We start from the raw sequence: 18,152 nt of genomic DNA, 5'->3' as shown, positions 1-18,152 counted from the left end.
GGATGCACACAGCCTCCACCTAGTGACAGCTGTACAGGATAAGCAGTATATTAGAAGACAAGAGATAGATATGATGATTGATTCAGATAGCCACTAGCACAGGGCTATGATTATTTAACTGTTAGTGTTTTGGACAGAGGAGTTCTTACTGATGAGGGATTTAGGGCTACTAAAAGTGTTTACCCATGCCTAACTCTGCATAGAATAAGATAAATAAGTATCTTCTTTACATACACATCTCCTATGCCCCTCATTAAATTGTATTCATCTTTTCTAATCTTATTTCAATCTGTGTTTGTATTACCTACTTGCTACTTTTGTTCCTACAACTCCTTTATTTTCCCTCTAGGGATCAAAAAAATAACAATTGTCTTCCCTGATCTTAATTTATAGTTGTGGCAAGAAGAGCCTTTAAGGCTGAGCTTGTTTCTTTTGTTTCTTAGCTTAAACTCACTGACCATTCATTACGTATACTTGTTCATCTGCTCATTAAGCAAATACAGTGCCTATAAAAACAATGCACTGCCCTTGGGTGTTTTACCCTTTTAAAGATTTATATAAATCAATCATGGTCAATGTAATTTGACTTTTCTGACCAAAACTGAGTACAAAAATTCTCTTTAATGTCAAAATTAAACCAATTTCTACAAAGTAATGTCAATTAAATAAAAAATCATGGGTGAAATCAAGGTGAAATAAATAATTGTAGAAATATTCATCCTCTTTAAAGTGATTGACCTAATTCAACAGAGGTCCAGCCAATTGCTTCCAGTAGTCTCACAATTAGTGAAATGGGGATCACCTGAATGCAGGGAATGTGTCTCAAGCGATTGTAGTATAAAGACACCCGTGTCTGGAAGGTCCAGTCACAGGTTAATCAGTATTCCTGGCTGCCATTACACCATAAAGACAAAAGAACACTCCAAGCAACTCAGGAGAAAAGTTATTGAAAAGTATAAATCAGGGGATGGATACAAAAAAAATTTAAGGCACTGAACATCCCCTGGAGTTCAGCTAAATCAAACATCAAGAAATGGAAGGAATATGTGTAAAACTGCCTAGACCGGACCGCCCTCACAAACTGGGTGACCATGCAAGAAGGAGACTAGCGAGAAAGACCACCAAGACACCTAGGACTACTCTGAAGGAGTTACAAGCTTCATTAGCTGAGATTGGAGAGACTCTGCATACAACAACTGTTTCCCCGGTTCTTCACCAGTCAAAGCTTTATGGGAGAGTGGCACAGAGAAAGCCACTGTAGAAAACTTGTATTAACTTGTATTAAATCTCAACTACAGTTCAACAAAAGGCATGATGGAGACTCCATGGTCAAGTTGAAGAAAGTTATTTAGTCTTATGAGGCCAAACTGGTGCTTTTTGGCCGTGTCTAGTGGGCATCAAACACTGCACATCACCACAAACACAACATCCCCACTGTGAAGCAGGGTGATGCAGCATCATGCTGTGGGGATGCTTCTTGGCAGCTGACCCCAGAAGGCTTATAAAGATAGTATGAATGCAGCAAAATATAGGAAAATCCTTGAGGACTATCTTTTTAGTCTGCAAGAGAACTAGCAAGACAATGACTCAAAGCATACACCAAAAGCTACACAGAAAAGGTTTAAAGACAACAAGATGATTGTACTAGAGTGACCGAGTCAAAGCCCAGACCTCAATCCAATAGAGAATTTGTGGCTGGACTTGAAAAGGGCTGTTTACACATCTAAGGGGTGAATACTGTTTTATTGTCATTGTAACTGTAGGAATGCTTTCTGCCATGTTGCCAAACACATAAAAACAGCCTCAGTCTGTTAGTTGTCCTTTAAAGGTACCTTACTCACTCATCTGTTTAGCCCCAAAGGATTACTGTGAAGCCATTATGGCTGTAGTTTGGCTGCTGGCCAAACAATTTGCTTGATTCTCTACAAAAAAAAATTAAAACTATTGATAGATAGAGCTCATAATGGAAATTGAAACAATTTCCATTATTTTTAATGTTGTTTCCTTTCAAAAGATCTTTTTAAAACTTCTGTAGTTTTTGGCATTGAAGAATTGAGTTAGTGCAATCATGTTCAGAGTTCAAGGCCTCAGAAAATATAACAGGAAAGTAGATGCACCATTTGAGTTAAGGATGTACCTATGTATCTATTTCCCCATTTGGCTAAGCACTAATTTAAGTGTCCTATAACTGACTAGTTTAAAGAAGAGAAAATACTTAGAAAAGAGCCAAATTCATCACAGGGCCACTGCAAAGAGGATTAATATTGTGCTTCGATATGTGGCCTTTTCACTTCTGTTCAGTTGCTATGTGTGAGTTCAACCCTCGACAGCCTACATACCACTTTATTTGCATTAACTACTTAATAAACGGTCATACTGTGCTGTTCCTACATCATGCTAACTGCTAAGCTTCTCATAATTACATCCAGTGAAGTGCCAGGGGAGAGCTCAGACAGGCAGGCAGCTATAAATCACTGAAGCTACAGCGACCTCTAGTGGCAGGAGGTTCGTCGCAGTTTAAAAGAGAATTACAGACTGGGATTTCAAGTCTGTTTACAGAACATAATAAGTCATTAGTTTAACCGACTTGTAAATCTGATACACAAATTTAATCTTTTAACCACACACATCCCCTAATTTGAGTAGTGATGTAAAATAAAGATTTACAGTTGTTTAAGCAGCAGTATGCTACCAAGCTTGAAGCTTAAGGGGAGTGATGTTATTTTGGCATCTTAATACAAAGTACTGCTGATGATAACTGTCAAAAGAGCACAGACACACACAAAAAACCTATAAAAGAAACCCCTCATCCACTCCCACTGCCCAACTTTGCTTCTGTGGGAAACATTGAACAGTGTTTCATACATCTTTTATATAAGAATGTGGCCTTTCTAAATAAGGATGTTTTTTTCAATTTAATAATTTAAAGGTGGTAAAAAGGTGATTTTTGGGCTTATATATGTATATGTTTTGTATTTTATTGTCTTTTTTTCTAATGCTCTGTTTCACCTGTGTAAATTACTTGTTTTGTGACTATATCACCTTGCATTCATAATCAAGGATTGTTCCCTTTTAGATCAAGGTTTTGATTATTTCTTGGCCTGTTGTTAACAAGCCATTCAGTATGCATGAGTCTATCTGTCCGTATACTCAGCATGTATTATACATGGCCATGTTGCTGTATTTTTAGCAGACATACATTATTCATATTGCTCTTTTCATTGACATTTTACACAACACAAATAGGTAAATGGAGCAATCCCTGTCAGAGGTTATTTTGGGCTGTAGCTGTTGTGTTTGTGCTGCGTCTGTCATGTTAACCGCTTGTCGTGTTGTTGTGTTAGGAGTTGCGGCAGCAGCTGGGCCACAGGCTGCAGCTCAACGACCTGCTCATCAAACCCGTCCAGCGGATCATGAAGTACCAGCTGCTGCTCAAGGTGAAAGGAAAAGCACTGCGGAGCTGTTGACACACAATAACACCTTTCACACATACACACACATTTGTGTGTTCACTTTGCAGCTGTCTGACACAGCAGGGCCAGTCATGAGATTGTAAACATCACGCTCCCACACAAACACACAGATGACACACTGGTTGTATTATAAGGATACTTTTCAGCCAGAGGAAGAGACAAATTACATAATGAGGCTTGGATTTAAACAATCATGTGTAGTAAATAGTCTTTGAAGAGGATCGTAAAGTGGCATCTCTGGTATAAAATTTAGCCGAAATATAAATCTTTGCCTCTTTGGCTTTCAAATAAATCTGGGCTCTGCCCCCTTAAATACCCTGCCAGATGTCCTCACCTTATTCTGAGCAGTAAACCTTAAATACTCTGGTGACCATGCTGTGTTTTTTTGAGCAGGACTTCCTCAAGTATTACACCAAAGCTGGGATGGACACAGAGGAGCTGGAGGTGGGTGTCCTGGTGCAAAAAGAAGAATTAAATGATGGTTCAAGTGCTCTTTTGTAACCAGTTCATGTTTTTCTTATACAGAAAGCAGTTGAAGTGATGTGCTTTGTGCCAAAGCGTTGTAATGACATGATGAATGTGGGCAGGCTACAGGGCTTCGAGGTACGTCTCAGGAATTTAGGTCATCCTCAAAGTCTTCAAAACAAATCCCATGCCAAATATTCAGCCCATTAAAACCGCACCGTAACCACTTCCTCTACTGCTGTGTTTATCCTCGCTGCTGTACCAGGGAAAGATCACGGCGCAGGGGAAACTGCTCCAACAAGACACGTTCACAGTCACTGAGCAGGACAGCAGCTTCTTATCAAGAGCCAAGGAGAGGCGGGTCTTCCTGTTTGAGCAGCTGGTCATCTTCAGCGAGCCAATTGACCGAAAGAAAGGTTTCTCAATCCCAGGATACATCTTTAAGAACAGCATCAAGGTGGGGCCCGCTGGGAATGACAGAGTACATTTAGCTCTCTGGTTATGAGTTACAAAACAGATTCAGAACAACACAACCACACTATGTCCTTCCTAAATCACATGTTACATAACCTCACAGTGGGGACTTTTTAAAGGCTTGCATGTGTTTGCAAAGAGTTTAACCGTGACTCCTCACACATGCTTATCTCATATGATCCATTCCAGGTGAGCTGCCTGGGGGTGGAGCCCAGCGTTGAAGGCGATGATGCCCGCTTCGTGCTGACATCCCGCAACCCAGACGGAAGTGTGGTGCGCTTCCAGTTGCTGGCTTCCTCTCCTGAGATATGCCGAGCCTGGGTCAATGATGTCGTTCAGATCTTGGAATCACAGCGCAACTTCCTCAATGGTGAGTCCCAGCTGAGCTCTGAGGACAACACAGCATCCTGAGGATCAATGAATCATGTCTTAGCCTGGCATGTTTTATTTTTTATTGACTTTGCTGTCAAGTCTCATTCACAAGCAGCTGAATCAGCATAAGAGGGGAAACGTTTTTTGTTTGATGGTACAATCAGTTCTTTGGAGGCCATTAAAAAGAAGGTGGGAATAAAATTCAAACTCATCACAGATAAGATATGGACAAAAGTATTTGGTCACACCTGTTGAATCCACATCTATTGAATTCAGGTGTTTCCATCAGACCTGTTGCCCCAGGTTTATAAGATCAAGCATCTAGCCATGCAGTCTCCATTTACAAACATTTGTGATACAATATGGTTTGTTCTGAAGAGCTCAGTGACTTCAAGCGTAAATGGATGCCACCTTTGAAATAAGACAGCTGGTGGAATTTCAGCCATGCTGGATATTTCTAACCTGACAGCCAGATGGATGTGTTTCACACATCCAGCTGGGAAACCTTCAATATAGAGCGTTTAGGAAGGGGCAGGAGCTTTAAAAAAAAAAGTAGTGTGATTGGATGAACGTTCTGTCTGTCACATCTCTAGAGGCCAATCGGAGCAACTAAACATGTGATGTCAACGCTGCTACTGAAGTGCGCGTACGCAGCTACTGAGCAATAAACTCCATATAGAACTACATAACGCGAACCATGGGGACTATAGATATGTCAGTACATGACTTTTGTCATTTTTGAAAAGAAAACAACTGCCCCTTGTCGTTGATTGGTCCTGTCACTTTCTAACCGGGCCCAAATGGTTCAGATGGGAGCTTTCCAAGATGGATTCACCAGTGAGAAACAAGGAAACGGCGTATCCATCTTCTTTGCAAGGTTAGGATATTTCACAGTCAACTGTAAGTGATATTATTAGATAGTGGAAGCTTTTAGGAATAACAACTCAGCCATGAAGCAGAAGACCATGTAAAATCACAGAGCAGGGTCTATGACTGCTAAGGTGCATGGTGGGTAAAAGTTTCCAACGCTCTGCTGATTCCATAGCTGAAGAGTTTGGAAGTTCCGCTGGCATTCATGTAAATACAAAAATGGTGCAATTTCATCGCCTAAATCTAAATGTTTGGCAACAGCCTTCTTCTCCATGACAAAACCTAGTCTAAGACTAACAAAAATAGATCTGTGATGACTAAAACTGACAAAAATTTAATTTAGTTTTCATCAAGATGACTAAAACTAGACTAAAATGTAATACAGTTTTCGTCAGACATTCAAAATCTGTGAAATTTCTCCACTGTGGGTAAATCTGTCAAAACAATGCACCTGTATCTCTTCTGCCTTTCAGTTGTAGAAAGCAGGGACCCCAGGTTTGGCAGATGCATAACACACTACCATGACTTTGTACCAGATGAATAAATGCCTGGACTAAAAGTATAGACTAAAATGTGAGGATTTTTTATGGTCTAAAACTAGACTAAAATGTTTTTGAGCTTTTGTCGACTTAAACTAGACTAAAACTAAAAAAGGTAGAAATGACTAAAAGGTGACTAATACTAAAAGACATGATCTGAAGACTAAGACTAAAATTAAAAATAGCTGCCAAAATTAATACTGTGCAGCAGGAGCTTCATGGAATGGGGTTTCCATGGCTGAGCAGCTGCATGCAAGCCTCACATCACCAAGTCCATGCTCAGCGTTGGATATAGTGGTGTAAAGCAAACCAACATTGGACTATGGAGCAGTGGTAACATGTTTTGTGGAGTGACAAATCATGCCTCTCTGTTTGGCAGTCTGATGATTGAGTCTGGGTTTGGCAGAGAATGTTACCTGCCTGACCTCATTGTGCCGAATGTAAAGGTTTTCCTTTTTTTTTTTTTTAAAGATTTATTTTTGTGCCTTTTCATGCCAGCGGAGAGACATGCAGTAAAGGGCCGGATTTGAACCTGGGCTGCCCGCGTACATGGATAGCGCCTTAAACCACTGTGCTCTTCGAATGTAAAGTTTGGTGGAGGAAGGATAATGATATGGGGCTGTTTCTCAGGGTTTGGCTATGCCCCTTATCTCCAGTGAAGGGCAAACTTAATGCTTCAGCATACCAAGACATTTTTTGACAATGCTATACTTCCAACTTTGCTGTACTATACTTCCAACAGTTAATTTTCATCTTTAATTTGCACATTTTGTTGACATTATCAAAGTAAAAAAAACACATTCGATGTTTAAATTTCAGAAAAATACTCTGTTAATTAGCTCTCATATTTTAAATGAAATAGCTATTTTGAAAATTAAAAGGCATTATCAGAAAAGTTTTTTTAATTTTCAAAATATGTATGCATTTTTGACTCATAAATAAAATTATAATGCAATCTTGAATGCAGGTTGTCTTAGTGGTATAACGAGAGCCTTCTATATACCAAGGCCTTTGTTTAAGATTTTATTGCTCTCAGGTGGGTTTACTTGCCACATCTGCGCCATACTTCAGCCTTAATTATGGCTCAAACATGCCTTAAAGTTCTGCATGGTACTGAATATGTTTAGTTCTTTTCGCAGCTAAATATGGGGTTGGGGTCAGTGTCTCTCTGAACATATTAAACATCCAGAGCCAGGTATAGAGCTCTTTTAAAAACTGTCTTCTCATTCTCTGTGTGTTTCAGCATTACAGTCTCCTATTGAGTACCAGCGGAGGGAGAGCAAATCCAACAGCCTAGGCCGCAGCATGAGGCCCCCTCTCTCTGCCGCCAGTGCCCTCCGGCCCCACTCCTCCGCCTCTATTGACCGCCACAAGCTGCCCTCCCTTCACTCTCACAACATCTCCTTACCCACACTCTACCTGCCCAGCCAAGGCCAGAGCCAAGGACCTAGTGAGACATACTCACTGCAGGATGTAGGTGTCTTTGCTTCTTTAATGATAATAATAACCACAAATGGTACTGAATGCTGTTGGCGAAGGACAAACTTTTGTTTTCATTTGCAGCCTACTGTGGTCCAGCCATGCCCTGCTGACTCTCACACTGTTTCTCCGTCGCACGTCCAACTGGGCTTCAGCGATCGGCCAAACTGTCAAGCTGTGTCAAATGGGCTTTACACTCCCACAACACAAAGTGCACAGGTAGAGCGTGTGCATCCATTTAGACACAAATGTTCACAAAGAGGCCTGTATGTTAAAATCATAGTCAGTATCAATATTCTGGATCATTTAGCCGTCATTATTTAACAGCAGCATTCTGAGATGTTAAACAAGCTTCAGTGAACTAACCACAGGAGAAATAATGGATCATTGGACGACATCTGACTGTCATACTAATGTGCTCATTAATGTTCATTAAAGATAAAAGACTACCATTAATGGTAAACCTTTATTTAGACAGATATACAGTGAAGGGATTTCTTGGGTCATTAGAAGAGCTTTTCCGCCCCCTATTGGTTAAAAAAAATGCAAGAGTTTTCTGAGGGACATACTGCCAGCATGTGTTTAAACAAGTTAAAACAAAAGAAGACATTTTTCTACAACATCTCAGTGTTAGCGTAAAAATGTAAAATAACATTTTAGGCCTTTCTGTCCTTACTTCAGAGTTTTATCATCTGGCCAGCCAGTATTAGAGATGATGGATGGATGGACTTGTATTTCATTGTCAAATGTCAAATACAATATGACATTTAGTTTAGCAGTGGGGTGGCACTCGTATACTTTCACACATACTACAAGATGTAAAACTAATTACAGTATCCACCTGATATCTGGAGGCTCTTCTGTAGATAAATGATATGATCTAGATATGATTGTGGGTGGAACTTCCAGTGATAAAGCAAATGTAAAAAAAATCAGTGTCTCCCAGTGGCGAACTGTTGAGGCCGAACACCAACAGTGGTTGTTTTTAAAGGAATACACCAAAAATAAGCATTTCTTTTAAATCAAACAACCAGCTAAAAGCTAATATAAGCTCTGAGTTATATCCTCTGAAATGTTTTTCATCTAGTTCTTGTGGCTTTGTTCAAGTTTGTACTAATAATGAAGTTAAATATGTGTTTTTAACAGCTGTGGTGTTTTACTCATACTGTTCACTTTCTGAATGCATCAGTGATGTGATTCTTCATGAATTAATTTGGATTTTCAGATTTACCAAGAAGAGATGACCACAAACTACGGGTATAAATAAAGACAGGGCTGACAAAAGATACCATTTTTTAATAGCAATTAATCACAGAATTTTTGTAGTTAACTGTGATTAAGCATCTTTTTTGTTGCATTTAAAATTCTACAGTTTTGCATTTAAAAAGTGTTTGTGTCATTTTGAAATGATCTACTGCCTCAAACTAAGAGGAACTGACTTCCCCTTTGGATGTAGACCTGCTTAGGTAGATTTAAGATTTAACCATGAACTTAACCAGGGACAAAGGAACTTGTTATGGATTGAAAAAGAAAATAACTGTGTAAAGGAAAATGTTTGACACAAGGTTCAGATGACTTTTGACTAGTCCATTGAGATATCGCTGAGTTTTTTGTTTTTTTTTAATTGAAATGAAACATTAAGGAGCAGTGGTAGACTTAGATAACTGTGGGTGCAAGAAGACATTGCAGTGGCTTGACAAAAGTGTGCTGAGAGGCACAATAAATCATACAATTAATCACAGTAAAAAAAGTTCACTAACTGTGGAACGTAATCACAATAATGCAATTAATCCTGGCAGCCCTATAAAAATAACAAATTAAAAAAGTTTGTTAGATAATAGGAATTTCAAAACATTCAGAAACTAAAGAAAGGTTAAGGCTGTGACTGGACTCTACATCTGCTTTGAAGTATTTAAGGTTGTATTCCACCTCCATTATTCTTACTTAAATGCAAATATACATGCATAGCTACGAATTAGCTACATATACTCATGAACATTATCTGAGGCAATTTCTTCAAATTGTCCTCTCATTCCTAGATAGAAGATAAATAATCACATGATCTTGTTTGAAGTGTAGCAGATTACTCTTACATATTTCTACCTCTGAATTGCTCTTATAATCTGGTTACTGAGGAAAACATTGGTTTGGCAGAAGGCACAGGAAGTCACTGCTAGAATCCACATAAGGTATCATGGGGTCTAGGAATAAGGTGGATGTAATAAACGTTAAAACAAAATTGTTTCAGTCAAGAACACTCTCGTCATACATTTAACCATTTTTTTTTTGCATAATGGATTTGCAGTTTAACTTGGCAGAGATGGCTCTGCTCAAAAGATGCTCCCTGGGTTAGTCCAGCAGCATGCTTTGAGTTTCAAGGGGGCACATAACTAGAAACCCCCATATGGATAGTTACATCCATGACAATGCATGTTGAATGGAATACAAATAGTTCAGAGGCAGTTAATCCATAGTAGCATGAATATGAGAGTGCCATCGCTTTATACAATAGAGGAGGAGGCAGGGGTGGAGGATGTCCAATAAATGTAAGCAGGGATTATTTCAAAGGGGACTGTCATGTTGAGAGAAATGGCTGTGATTGGCCATGGGAGCTGCAAGGTGATAATTGCTTAAATAAACCACCAAGCTGGGAGGACGTTTGTCAGGTGGTTTGACTATGATGCATGTTGTCTGTTTGACTCTGAACTAGTTTGCAGTCGCTCTCCATTAATAAGACATTTTCGGGACCTTACTTTCCTACATTGCAACTTATTTCAATCTGTTCAAATCTCTAAACTGATGTGTGGACCAGCATGCAGCCTTTATTTTAACTCAACAATGACTTTCTTGCTGTTTTCCTGTTTTTGAGATTGATGTTGAGATCTTTGCAGACAGCAGCGGACAGCGCCTTGATCTCCTCTCTGTAAACTAATGGAGAGTGCATCCTGTAGTCAGGCTTTACATTACCTTGAACTGCCCTGTGCTCAGTGTACTTCTTCTCTTGTTCTGACGTGCAGACAGGCCTGCAGTTGTTGTTCCCCACCTCCTCTCTCTGTTTGCCCAGCCTGGATAGAGTATACACAAAAACAAACAGGAAGCAGATAACAGAATCAGAGGCAGAAAATAATTCTCAGACCCTTTCATGGTGCTTTAAGAGGATATACTGATGGATTTTTTCACAGTGCCATTAATTTTAAAATAGTCCATAATAAAAGTGAAATTAAAGTTTGGAAAGAAAAATGTATATTATGGTGCATTACATGGTATAATGAAGACTTAACAAGACACTTCTTATACTTATAAGATGCTGATTAACATAGGTGTTAATGAAGAGTTTGTAAGAGCATATTTAACGTATTTATTTCTCCAACACATATATTATTTCTTACTGGCAATCCTATAGAGACTTATTAGAAACTTGTTTACAAGTTATACATGCCTAATGAACCTTACATATATGTTTATTAATATCAATAAGACCTAATAAGTGTTGATATAATAAATATTTTGTCATTTCTAATACATTTATGAACAAAGTTTCCAAAGTTGTATTTATGATTGTGCTGTAATCTATTATCCATGTGGTTGTTCTCTTTTTCCCCAGCAGAGGGCAGCAGAGGGCTGCAGAAGAGGCCAATCTGCTGATTCTGGCAGCCAGCCCCCACTGTCAGGCCCCTCAGCCGGACGTCGCCCCAGCAACCTGGCTCAACTGGCCGAAGACGACCTTTGAGCTCTGACACACTGAGTTTCTCCTGGGTCAGGAGGACAGCAGCTAACCCACACACAATGGAGGCAGAAAGACTGGCCTCCTGTTTGTTTATACCTGGCTGGACCTTCACCTGGTTCAGTCATGGAGAAAACTGAAGAATCATTGGAAGGAATTTTGGGCTGCATCTTTAAGATGACTCCTGTTTATAGAGAGCAGCTCAGTGAAAGGTGACTGACCTTGGCCACCTTTATTGTGCATGAACAGCACCCAGTGGGACGTTAACTGAGCTCAGAGTTTAAAAACACTCAGTGTTATGATCATTTCTGCTTTTATCTTTGTGAGAGTTTGTATACCACACTCTTCTGGGGATCTGTTCGATGAAGAAATATCCATTCCTATTCGGGGCGGTCACTGGAGTTGCGTGTGAATGCATGTTTGTGTGGATGAGTGCATGAGAGTGTAGGAAGAGTGGCTCCTGTTGTAATCACTTTCTTTTCTGACGCCCCTTTGTGAAGACAAGACATACAGCTACATTTACACATTTTGTCATTCCCCTGCTGACGACTGAGTTTACTTTGGATGTGGACGAGAATGGGAAAAAACCCAAACACTTGATGTGAACATGCCACAAGGACTTGACTCACTCTGACCGAGAGTGGAGAACTTTCTTTGAGAGCTCCTGTGTGCTCTCTTATTCTGTTTGACAGGCCCTTCTTTGATCTGGACAAAAAAGGCCTGATGGAGCCCCCTGGAGGTTCTCTGTGGGTATGACGTCATATCAGAATACATTTTATTTCTCTTTGGGTGACTCCATCGGGGCTGCTGGTGCAGGAGGTGCATTCAGAGGGACTGCTGTGCTGACCCAAACTGTTGCATGCAACATCTCCTCATCATCACGCTACTTTACACTGATCGCTCTCACCAGGCTGAAGCGGGATGTATCGGTTTGAACTAATATAAAATGTTTTTTTAAGTCCACTGTTGTCATGTCAAGACTGTGCACCATTCTTTTATCTCTGTTAGTTTTAAGTTTTGTACAGTGCATTACATGAAGGCAGTTGTGTACATTTCCCTCTTGTAACATGAAGGTTAATCCTGGTATGCCAAGAAATGTAACCATTGATTTAAATGAAGGATAATATGATGTGATACACTTTTTAAAGCTCGCTATTCTGCAGACAACGGTGCCAAAAACATCAACATGAAACTCATATGATTCATGCTTCAGTTTGCCACTAATCTTATGGAACAATCACAGATTTCAGAGTTACAACCGTTAATTCAAGTGACAAAAAGAGAAGTAGCTGATGTTCTTCTTTGCGGCCAGTAGAGGTCCCCACAAAGCTTCCACTTCCACTTGAGTTCAATTGTACAGCTTCACCAAAGATCAATGGACTTCATATTTCACTCAGCGCTTGCAGTGCTCAATAATCAATCTGACAAATACAAACCTAGCCGATAAGAAAGATGTTAGATATGTTGAACTATCTCTTAGACTTGATCTGCAGTTAATGTGAAGTTCTGAAGGGGGGGGCTTACATTTATTCAGTCAAAGTCAAACCACTACAGGGAACCAAAGGAAGGAAAATCAAACCAAGATAAGGTTGATAAATGCCATGTTTGTCTGAGTAGAAACTGTTGTATCATATCAAATAAAAAAGTGTCTTTTTGAAGCTGAGTGCAGTGTTTTTTCTCTAAAAATATCAATTTGCATGATTAAAATATTACGTTTGATTTTTTTCTGCACATTTATCTGTACTTATTGTGCTTTTGATCTCTTCATTGAGCAGTCTGAATAACTGCACTGATACTGCAACTTTAATATTATATTTGTCAAAGAAGGCCTCTGTTTTGGAGCCTCTGGTAAGGACCAAATCTGAGCATTTCCCTAGCTCCTTCACCCCCCTTGGAGAAAGTTCAAACAGGATTATAAACAAAGAGAAGAAACCCCTGGATGAGCAGACATCTGGTTGGCTGGCCTCTGAATAAAGCCCTATTCTGGGCTGTAAAGCAGAGCCGATCGTAACACGGCTGTGATATATGGAGGGGTCGGGAGGGAGGGGTATTAACTTTCACAAGGGTGCAAAATCAAAGGGAGTTCCTGTCACCAACAAGGGGGTCTCGACAACAGGGGTCCCATTCACAGGGAATTCCTCTCCAGTACCCTCTGTTGCATCTGTTGACTCAATCTTCTCCATTGAGAGAGAGAAAACACTCATTAAAGCCACATGACTGTGAACTTGATTGCAGCAGGCGAGACAAACAGCCCCGTCAATGGATGGAGTATTTACTTTGAGGTGTGAAAATCTTTGAACAGCCCACCATGTTAGGGCTTCTTTAGGGGCTTCTTCCTTCACAGCCGCAGCACAATGAGAAGCTTTTGTAATCTGAATGCAGTCAGATTATCATTTAAATAAAATGTTAGATCTTTTAGGTGCCCCGGGGGCAGCACACATTCACACTCTGATTCAAAGACAGTAGAAAGCATTGACTCTCATGCAGATTTACTTCACAGTCAAGTCAAGATGTCAGAAAATAACATCATTAGAAACAGTAGAATTGTTTCAGCAAGGACAATGTTTATTAAAATTGACATGCAGCAATAACCTCAATAAAACTGTTCATGATATTTATACATAATTTACACGAAGTTAAAGATATAACCTGGATAATATGGAGCTGGAGTGGTGATTTACTTTGCTGCTACAGAGAAGATGAGAGAAACCTGCCAATCAAAGACTCATGTAAAAAACAATCTCTACCTAATTATACAAGATAGTCTTGCAATCAAAAATCTAATGACTTTCTGAAGAAATTATTTTCTTTGAGCAACGTTTAGCTGCAGTAAGGCATACTTTCATGTTTTAGCACAGGGATTATATTAACATTTTCTGGTAAACCTTTTTGCTTGCAACATTTTCCACACAGTTTGATTATTTACAACATGAGCCCTGATATATATTTTAGTAGATTTTAACAGCATTTGAAAATAAAAATCTTCTTTTTTTTTGATAGAATCAGTTTGGTATAAGATTAAATCTGTTTGTTGTTCCACGTGTTGAATAGTACACTCAAGTCAGGAAAAGTCTCACAATGTTTGAAAAGTTTTCAAGTTTCCTTTAGAGGTGCCTGACTTCAAACAGCACATAAACTTGAGTTAAATTGTCTCCAAGTATCTTTTAATGTTTCCATGTAAAGTTGAAAGTAGAGCTTTGACAACAGAATCAGTTCAGGGAGCTAGATGCTTTCCCTCTATAGTGCAAACCTATGGCAGTAAGTGTAAATCAATGGCAGTAAGTCATTGATTATATTTATGAATGAAGGACCGCAGAGCGACTACTCTCTCTTAATGTTGGCGAGCAGAGGGTCCGTGCTCTGAGATGGCAGTCCCGACCGACTCTTCCTGCTCTGGTGGGTTTTGACGTGTTTGGAGAGGTGGTCACTCCTCATGAACCTCTTTCCACACTGCTGGCACCCGAAGCGCTTCTCCCCAGTGTGGGTGCGAAGGTGCCGCTGCAGCTCGTCTGAGCGTGTGAAGCTCTTTCCGCAGAAGAGCCAGTTACAGATGAAGGGCCTCTCCCCAGCATGCCACCGCAGATGTGCCTTGAGGTGCGAGGTCTTCTTGTACACTTTGCCACACTCAGGGATGTGGCAGATGTGCAGTCTCTTTTTTCCAAACTCTAACCCCCCACCATTGGCTTGACAGTTGGGACACTTACAGCGGCGGCAGCGGCGGGTGGAGCTCAGCAGGCCCTTGGAGGTACCCTGAAGGAGAGCAGCTATCTGGGGCTGGTGCCCCAATACCAGCTGTCTGCCTAAAGAGAAAGGGTGGTTGGACTGGGTGGTGTTGGTTTGGGGGAGGCTCCACCATTGCTGTGGCTCCTCCATGTGGTGATGCCTGGTGGAGGAGTTCTGCAGGAAGCTGGGGAAGTTTTGTCCCACACTGTTGTGCTGAGGGTAATATGGGGTGTTTGTCTGCGGCTGTGAGGACAGGACTTTAACCGGAGAGAGTTCAAAGGAGTATGAAGATGGAGGCTCAGCCGGTGGGGTGAGAGGCAGCTCGTGGTGGTGGTGGTGATGATGAGGGTGATGGTGGTGGTGGTGACCCAGGCTGGACTGCATGTGTCCGGGGAACTGCACCTTGGGCACGGTGAAGGTCATCTGGTGGGTGCTGAGGGCTGTGCTGGGCGTCATGTCGTTGCTCCACAGCTGGAACATTCCCGATGTGGAGCTGACGGTGCCTTCGTATGGGAACTGTGAGCCATCGGAGCCCATCGTGCCTCCAACCTGCCAGGCCTGGCTACAAGTGGTGGCCAGGAAGGAGAGGGCGTTGGGTGCTCCCTCTGGAGAGGAACTGGGCGTCCGGTCCTGGGTGGGAAAACCAAGTATACGTTACTAAACGGGTGGCTTTAGAAAAATAATAAAACTTTTCAGTCATGATGAACAGTGATTTTTTTTATTCCTTTATACAATGTCACCTGCAAAGTATTATGTCAAATATGGTATTTATGTTCATTAAATATGATGCATTGTTGCAGAATTAGCCTAAACTCATTTTAATTTTAAAGTTACACCATAACAAAACATTAAAATGACATAAGGCATTCCTTTGATCAATAAGATTAGCAAATACGTTTCTCAAACTTTATTTTTCTGTCATCTTGATCTTTGAAAATTAATTTACCACTTTAAAAAGTTTTGAAAGGCTAGAGCACGTGCTGCATATTTATTCCTTTAATTACAAAGGCTGTTGAGAAACCGCCATGTATGGCGCCAAAAAAACATTAACAGTAATAAAAGAGCCTACCTGTAAGAAGGTGTGCAAAAAATTGTCAGTCCTTTGTATCGCCAGCGCAGCCATCTGTGCTCGCGCTCCTTCGTCACGCACCTGCAACACAAACTGCGTCGAAAAGCGTCGACGCACAAAGTCTGAAGTAGAGCTGAGGACGAGGAAAAGATGCTCACATTCACGCCTGGGATGACTCAGACACTTCGAAGTAAATTGGAGAAATCCAGCGTCATTCAGAAGCCCACTCGGTCCACGAGGTGAGAGTTTGTAGGTAAGCTAGCAGTCCAGATAACAAGGCGTCGAAGCGGCTAAAGTTAGGCAGAGAGGCGCGCGCTGTAAATCCTCGCGATCATCTCAAAGGCGCCTGAGCTGCATCTTCTCTTTATAGAGAGAAAAGATCCCTCCACGGGGTCTCCACTATGATTCACGAGAGCCAGTCAATAGAGAGGAGATGAGAGGGAGGAAGGAGGGAGGGGGGCTGTTAGGTGAAGGGGGTGGGCTACTCATAATTTTACTGAATTTCAACCAAATGCTGACCCTAAGAGCTGACTCCTCCTCCAATTGTCTTAAAAGATAAGAAGTCTCCTCCAATATCTTCTTCACAGAGAGTAGGAATTCATCTGGATATCTCTTTTAATCTCTCACCAGTTTAATTTAAAACATCCCTGGAAAAAAGCATTATAGTTCAAGTGTCTCAGCAGCTTTGAATATCCACATTTAGGAGCATCTTTTGCACAATAAAAATGCTTAGTCTGCTGAAAAGATCTAACATTAATACAGCTAGCTTAATCAAAATAGCTCTCTCTCTCTGGGAGTATTTGCATACTTCTTCAACTTCACTGTGGGAATTCAAGAAAGAAAGTGAATACTTGGATGTTTATTTTTGGCAACATCTGTTGAAGCATTTTTTTTTAAACTACGGCCTCTAGTCATCACATTTAAAAAAAAACCTCCATTAATCATCCTCATCAGAAAGCATAAAAGCAGCACAGTTTACATGACTTTTAAAAAATCTTTACCAGTTAAAAAAAATACTGAAACTTGTACTGTAGAACAGCCTTCCCCAAACTTAAACATGCTGCAGCCCAGTCTGACACCTGAAAATCTATTAGGTGCCTTTTATATTGTTTTAATCAGGCCTTTGCAAAGTCACTTACATCTTTTTTCTAATATTTATCTCTGTTAATGTTCTTTGTGTTCCAGCAACGTCTGTCAGTGACTCTGAAGATGCTATTTCATGGAGTGTCAACACTTAATCTGACTCCAGTTAAACCGTGACACTGGTTGCATACAACTGGCAAAATAAATAGTGTAAAGGTGGCATGAGTTAAAACTACTGGCTGTGTTTTTTATTACTTCTGGAATTAAAAAAATAATATCTAAGGAAGTATTTTATAATCATTTAAATCTTGTATATATATTTATTTTTTTAAACCTACTGTGATTTTTCACTACTGTAAATATAGAATAAGAATGTCAATGCATGCAGTTTAGCAAAATCAATGTTTTCCTTTTGATGATATAAATTTGCTTTTATGTTAATAACGAGCATCAAAACATTTGATCTGGTGACATTTCCATGTGGGATAATTTAAACCACACTTTGATGATTAGTTTTCCACAGATCACACTTCACACTTTTTGTTAGGCAGTTCAGCAGGCATGAGGCTCTCACACACACCATGAGGACAGTCCCATGCAGTGTTTTCTCTCACAAAGCTAATTGATAAAACTCAATCAAAGCCTCCGAGTTCTCACCGGTGGGCGACACGTCAAATGGGACGCCCTGTGTGACATTCTCACATTTCAGAGTTCAAGTAGAGGCCGCTTCTGATCTGCTCCATTAAATGCAGATTGAGGCTTAATCTCATTCTGTAAGTCTGCTCACCATTACAATGTTAAGAGTTTGAATCCAGGCTGGGAACCTGTTTCTCATGTAAATAAAGAGTTCCTCACTTAGGTTCGCCTCCTCTGTGTTACAC

The 18,152-nt window shown here is 40.4% G+C and overlaps 2 protein-coding genes and 1 long non-coding RNA gene across 7 annotated transcripts in view; 2 read left to right on the top strand and 1 right to left on the bottom strand.

Annotated features, from left to right (window-relative positions):
* arhgef25a (Rho guanine nucleotide exchange factor (GEF) 25a) overlaps positions 1-13,036 on the top strand; it is a 75,575-nt gene extending 62,539 nt beyond the window's left edge. For 3 of the 4 annotated variants that reach the window (XM_041798863.1, XM_041798865.1, XM_041798866.1), the window contains 8 exons: positions 3,345-3,437; positions 3,867-3,917; positions 3,999-4,076; positions 4,204-4,395; positions 4,602-4,782; positions 7,437-7,666; positions 7,757-7,891; positions 11,277-13,036. In XM_041798863.1, the coding sequence (XP_041654797.1) occupies positions 3,345-3,437; positions 3,867-3,917; positions 3,999-4,076; positions 4,204-4,395; positions 4,602-4,782; positions 7,437-7,666; positions 7,757-7,891; positions 11,277-11,402 (1,086 nt within the window). In that variant the 3' untranslated portion in view covers positions 11,403-13,036. The remainder of the gene's footprint in view (positions 1-3,344; positions 3,438-3,866; positions 3,918-3,998; positions 4,077-4,203; positions 4,396-4,601; positions 4,783-7,436; positions 7,667-7,756; positions 7,892-11,276) is intronic. The other variant, XM_041798864.1, reaches the window with a different exon arrangement.
* Positions 13,037-13,990: 954 nt separating this feature from the next.
* sp5l (Sp5 transcription factor-like) lies at positions 13,991-16,293 on the bottom strand. The gene is made up of 2 exons (XM_041799744.1): positions 16,189-16,293; positions 13,991-15,749 (listed from the first exon to the last, which is right to left on the bottom strand). Exons 1-2 carry the CDS (start codon positions 16,240-16,242, stop codon positions 14,718-14,720), a joined length of 1,086 nt encoding a protein of 361 aa, XP_041655678.1. The 5' UTR covers positions 16,243-16,293; the 3' UTR covers positions 13,991-14,717.
* A 58-nt stretch (positions 16,294-16,351) lies between these two features.
* On the top strand, positions 16,352-17,511 carry LOC121517742. Of its 2 annotated transcripts, none has more exons than XR_005992574.1 (2): positions 16,352-16,427; positions 17,374-17,511. It is a non-coding gene; the product is annotated as an uncharacterized LOC121517742 (long non-coding RNA). The 2 variants fall into 2 exon arrangements; XR_005992573.1 differs by having other exon boundaries at positions 16,354-16,441.
* The last annotated feature ends 641 nt before the right edge of the window (positions 17,512-18,152 follow it).

Source organism: Cheilinus undulatus, linkage group 11 (assembly GCF_018320785.1).
Source record: "Cheilinus undulatus linkage group 11, ASM1832078v1, whole genome shotgun sequence".
Classification (NCBI taxonomy): Eukaryota; Metazoa; Chordata; class Actinopteri; order Labriformes; family Labridae; genus Cheilinus; species Cheilinus undulatus.
This window is presented reverse-complemented; position numbering and strand designations above follow the sequence as displayed.

What these genes read in the sequence shown, in the direction of transcription:
- sp5l (XM_041799744.1), bottom strand. Translation starts at nt 16,242, where the DNA reads ATGGCTGCGCTGGCGATACAAAGGACTGACAATTTTTTGCACACCTTC. An exon ending in TTTTGCACACCTTCTTACAG is followed by an intron (nt 15,750 to 16,188) that starts GTAGGCTCTTTT and finishes TTTCCCACCCAG; the next exon opens with GACCGGACGCCCAGTTCCTC.